The following is a 5,770-nucleotide window of genomic DNA, read 5'->3' on the forward strand; positions in this document are numbered from 1 at the left end:
TGCCCACTATGGCCAAAACAACAGCCAAAAATACTTTTAAGGCACTATTTATATCCATTAAAATGTTATGCACAATGGACCACTCTCTGTAGTTTAAATGGCCTCTCATTAAAATTTAGTATTTTCCACGGTGAGCAGATCTGCCAATTAAATAGAAATTTGCTACATATTCTATAGCAGTCCCATTCTGCATTCAACTCATGCAGTTTTAACCCAGATGTTAGAGCAATTGATGCTCACAACCAGTAGCTTAAACTCTATTAAGTATAAAGTTATTCCTAACGAGAAAGGCTTTAGTGCTTGTCACCACTGTTCCACCAGTAATAATTCTTCCACATTTGGTAAATTTAAATACAATCAATGGAGATATTATATTCACTCTGATTTTCAGTAGAGCTTATCTCATTGATCTGAAAGATATGGTTTTGACAAATAGTATAAAGAATTCCTTCTATATTAATATTTTTACCCTAGTCCTGAGAATAATAAAAGAATGAATTTGGGCAAGTTGAGGGCATGAATAACTGCTGAGAAATGTTTTTAATAAGGAAGCAGATTTGAAAGCCGCCTGTGATTACCTTCACATGTAGCTTGTGATCAAGGCTTTGTATTGGCAATACGACTAGCTCATCCCACACCGGGTTCAAGTTCTTATATATGACTTTGCTTTTGTATAGCGTCTTCCCGTTCAGCTTAAATTTCACATAGGGGTCACTTGTACCTTTAAAAGAAAAAGAGAACTGAGTTTTAAAATACACGTAAAAGCCTGGGATCTTGTTTTACCCAAAGGGCCCACAATATGCAATAAATTGAATACCCCCGTAGGGCCCAGAATAAATTATTCCTGTTTCCTTTGATTGAATACATAAATAGAGAAAGAAAATTACCAATCAGAACAAATGAGAACAAGCAGGGTTTTCAATATTATTCCCATAAAAATGCATATCAAATAAATAAATTGCACACTAGGCCTCTGCCAGACAAAGACCAAAGAAAATGAGAAAGCACGTGAGTGAGCAGACAGTCTGACCAGCTCTTCAACGCAGGGAGTGCCGAGTCAAATGAAAGAAGGGCAAAACTAAATAAGATGAGAACAGTGGCTACTCTTGGACTCTGAAAGACATTCTTTGAGATGTGTTACAAAAGCAAATCCAAGCTGCACCTAGTATCAATGGCTCTGCAATTTGAAATAAACTGAAACTGAAATGGTATTACTTTGAAACTCCAAATTTTGGCAATACTCAAATATATTTTAGGTGCCAGTATTGTTGCTAAATGTAATCCAATAAACTATAAAAAAAAAAAAAGTCACAAGGGTAGTCATTTAAATACACAGCTATTTTCATGGGCAAATCATCCAAATCTATAGACCCCACTTAAATATATACGACATTTGTAGAACACATCAGCTGGCAAGTGCTCAACCATGTGGCAAATGATACTTATTTGCATTGCCTGCTGTTTCAACCTGGCACCCAGTTCAACTAACCGGTCACCTGCGATACCCATTGACGTTGAGTCCAGAGTGACGCAGTGGCAATACTGTCAAGACCAAGAGGAAGCTAAAGAAAATCCCTCCTTCATTACGTAGGAGAGGAAATAAATAAATTTTCAACATCAATTTAAGACATTTTAACATCAAAATATCCATTTAACTGAGGTCTCAACTGTAAATAGTGCTAGTTTTTTTAAAAAAAAAAGTAATAAATGGAGTTTTGTTCAGTTGTTGTCAAGTAAATTCCCATAGGTAAGAAATTCAAATTAAAAACAGCACTTATTTCCCCTACCCTTTGGCAACTGCAAAGTCACACTCACCACAGCTTTCCTATCTCCTTTATCTATCTTCTATGTGTTTACCAGTAAATCAGCCACGATTTTGGTCATGAAACAAATTACAATTAAAAGCATAAGTGATGTCAAAATGAAGACTATTCTGCTCATCCACTCCACTGCTTCTATTCAAGCAGCATTTTTAGAGGACTAATTTATAAACAGGCTTCATGTTTTCATACTGAATTCTAGACATGTTAAATGGTAGCACATCTTAAGCAGGCATTTTAGTTGGCTTTAAAAATACATTTCAAGTAAGTTATAAACAAAGATAATTTTTGTTCTCATTTCAATTCTTGGAATTATAAGGTATAATTCCTATTACAAAATAAGATTGAGTTGTATCCACATTTTTGCTCATAAGAACAGAGTCCCAATCATACTATGACAAAATCTAATGCTTTGCTTATGTTATAGACATCTTCAATAAGTAGTGTATTAACTAGAAATTTCCATGTAATAATCCAGAGAACATTAAAATTTGTGTCTTCCTAAAAGCATCCCAAAGGAAAACTTGGTAGCTAAAAGTAAAAAAGAAAAAGTAAGAAGGAACCAAAATGCTACAAATGTACATTTAATAACCTTAATGATATACAATGCAATAATTAAATCCTGGGAATGGCTTTTCATAACTGAATAATACCCAAGTCATCTAGGACCTAAAACATATTAAATAGAAGCCTTAACATTTAGAACAAGTATATTTCAAATGGTCTCTAACAAGCAAACCACAAGCAGCATGTAAATTTTCATAATAGCAGTACTAACCCCATCCCTAAGCTAAAATAGAGATAATTCCGTAAGGGATTTTCTTTCCAAAACAGAGGATATATATAACACAGATAGGTACCTTAAGTCTCTATAAAACTATTCATTTCCCCCCCCAAATAATTACAAAAATGTCAGTTGTCTGCTAGCACAGTAACGGAAGGGCAATTGCAATCAAGAGTTTAAAAACAGCAAAAGTGCCACACTTACATGTCTCTTGAAATCACCCTGCTTTACTATTAGGTTCAGATTTAAAACAATCACTCCCATGTCATCTTCTAAACTGTTTGGATCTTCTAATTTTAAAATATGTTCAGTCGTTCTGTAAGTAAGAAGCAACAAATAATTTTAGCATTCATTAACAGGACCGCATAGTCTCACAAGGCATCAGGAGCTTATGGTAAAAGTCTCCTAGCTCTGACTGAGGATCAGGCAAAAAGAAAAAAAAAGCACCAAATTTAATGAAAATAGACTAAACATATTCAGGGTAGAGAAATTTTTTGGCATTGTTTAATTCAACAGTTGGTTAACTGATCCCCCTCCCCTATGGTCCAAATAAAATTTAAATACTTGTTTTAATTTTAAGTTAGGTTAGTGAAACTGAATATTAACAGATGACAGTACAAAATCCAATACACATTTTGGAATACATTATAAAATATTTAACATCTGACTAATACATTTGGCACCTAAAAAGCAAAAATCTTAGAAAAGGTATAACAACACGTTAAAGAACTCTTTTACTCATTCAGATATGTTGTTTTTGTCATTTGCTTTCAGCAAGTACCATTTAACATTATCCTGAGTTTCCTCTGAAATTCATTAATAACAATTAATAGGTAAAAATACAATACCTGTTAAGCTCAAGATCACTAAGAGTGACAAATGCAGAACCCATGAAATCAGAGGTGGTTAAATCTCGATCATATACCTACAAAGAGGGCAGAGGCCAGTAGCACATGAATATGGTAAACCAACCAAGTTTATCAAATTACTAACAAATGCAATAGGCTGGGAATTTTGAAATCAATCTTCCAGATCTTGAAATACTTTGCACAGTACAGTTAAAGAGAAACTTAGCTAAGCCTATATATACAGAATAAAATTATTTAATCTTGCCCATACTGCCCACTATGGCCAAAACAACAGCCAAAAATACTTTTAAGGCACTATTTATATCCATTAAAATGTTATGCACAATGGACCACTCTCTGTAGTTTAAATGGCCTCTCATTAAAATTTAGTATTTTCCACGGTGAGCAGATCTGCCAATTAAATAGAAATTTGCTACATATTCTATAGCAGTCCCATTCTGCATTCAACTCATGCAGTTTTAACCCAGATGTTAGAGCAATTGATGCTCACAACCAGTAGCTTAAACTCTATTAAGTATAAAGTTATTCCTAACGAGAAAGGCTTTAGTGCTTGTCACCACTGTTCCACCAGTAATAATTCTTCCACATTTGGTAAATTTAAATACAATCAATGGAGATATTATATTCACTCTGATTTTCAGTAGAGCTTATCTCATTGATCTGAAAGATATGGTTTTGACAAATAGTATAAAGAATTCCTTCTATATTAATATTTTTACCCTAGTCCTGAGAATAATAAAAGAATGAATTTGGGCAAGTTGAGGGCATGAATAACTGCTGAGAAATGTTTTTAATAAGGAAGCAGATTTGAAAGCCGCCTGTGATTACCTTCACATGTAGCTTGTGATCAAGGCTTTGTATTGGCAATACGACTAGCTCATCCCACACTGGGTTCAAGTTCTTATATATGACTTTGCTTTTGTATAGCGTCTTCCCGTTCAGCTTAAATTTCACATAGGGGTCACTTGTACCTTTAAAAGAAAAAGAGAACTGAGTTTTAAAATACACGTAAAAGCCTGGGATCTCCATTAAATAAAGACCCTTTCCACGCTCCCCAGGCTAATGTCTCCCTGCACAGAGATCTGAGGCCTCAGAGGTGCAGGGGCGAGAGAGAAGTGAGACAATTTGGGATAAATGATTGATTCTTTTTTGCCTTCAGTGGTAGAATGTAAATGGACTCCTTGAGCTTTGTCTGTTTTGTTTCATTGTGGGTAGGTCACCTCTACACTGCTCAGAAAAATTTCAAGAAATAAAATCCACCAGCACCAGCCAACGGTGTCAGGAGTCCTGGGGAGAAGCCCACCCCTCCCAAGAATGGCCGCGAGTCAGTGAAAAGGGAAAGAAACCAGCTCCAAGCATTTAGCCAGATGGCTGAGTCAACAGAATCCTCTACTGTAAAATATACTCATAATAAATAAATCTCGGGAATCACTGGCTCAAAAGATGGGCTAAGACTGAAAATGGGGGTGTAGAGATTAAATCGACAAAGTTGCCATTCTTCGCTGCCTCTCCCCACCTGCACTAAACCAGCGACCGTCGTCTCACCCAGGCCAGCTGAACTCCACATCAGCCGGCCCTCAGCTGGCCTCAGAGCTGACACAGCTGACCTGCCCGCCTCCTCCCTGAGAGCTTTGAAACAGATGCCAAAAGAAATGAATAATGTCCCTCCAGTCGCTATGCCCAAAGCAAAAAGAAGGGCCGATGGCAAACCCTCCTCCGCACTTTTCAGATCCACTGAAATTAAAAAACAAAAACAGAAAACAGAACCGAAAACACTGGCTAACATAATACATGAGTTATGTATCGTGCTTGTGTGTTACACACATGTGTGTGTCATTATATGGTGCCTGGGATGTACTCATTCATTAACACCTAGCGAACCGAGAGCAGAGAAGGCGCAAATGAATGAGCAGTCGATGAGGGGCTCACTGAAGGCCAGCTGATAACGCTGCAAGGAAAGCAAACACTCTAACTCGGGAGTTACGATATTATAGTTAACTGTGAAATGCAGCCCTGTGAATAAGTAAACCAAGACAGCAGTGCCCTCTGTGCGCTGAAATATCCCCAGCACCTTGCACAGTGCCCAAGATAGACACCCAGGATATTTACTGAAATTAACTTCTGATATTAAAGTCGAGCTGATATAGTCTAAGAATATGATATCAAAAATTAATTAAGCTACTCTGTCACCAACATTTACCAAACCATTAATACCCTTCCATCTTTTATTTTTTCAGCTCCTTTTTATGTTTCTATTTAGCTCCAGGACTACAAATCACTGAAAAATGAATGTAATA

The 5,770-nt window shown here is 36.3% G+C and overlaps 1 protein-coding gene across 1 annotated transcript in view; it reads right to left on the bottom strand.

Moving 5' to 3' along the window:
- MCTP2 (multiple C2 domains, transmembrane 2) overlaps positions 1–4,332 on the bottom strand; it is a 144,648-nt gene extending 140,316 nt beyond the window's left edge. The window contains exons 1-3 of the mRNA XM_012643703.1: positions 4,302–4,332; positions 3,453–3,529; positions 2,809–2,920 (exon numbers count right to left, since the gene is read on the bottom strand). Of these exons, the coding sequence (XP_012499157.1) occupies positions 2,809–2,920; positions 3,453–3,496 (156 nt within the window). The 5' untranslated portion in view covers positions 3,497–3,529; positions 4,302–4,332. The remainder of the gene's footprint in view (positions 1–2,808; positions 2,921–3,452; positions 3,530–4,301) is intronic.
- Positions 4,333–5,770: the final 1,438 nt, after the last annotated feature.

Source organism: Propithecus coquereli, unplaced genomic scaffold (assembly GCF_000956105.1).
Source record: "Propithecus coquereli isolate 6110/MARCELLA unplaced genomic scaffold, Pcoq_1.0 Scaffold20, whole genome shotgun sequence".
Lineage (NCBI taxonomy): Eukaryota > Metazoa > Chordata > Mammalia > Primates > Indriidae > Propithecus > Propithecus coquereli.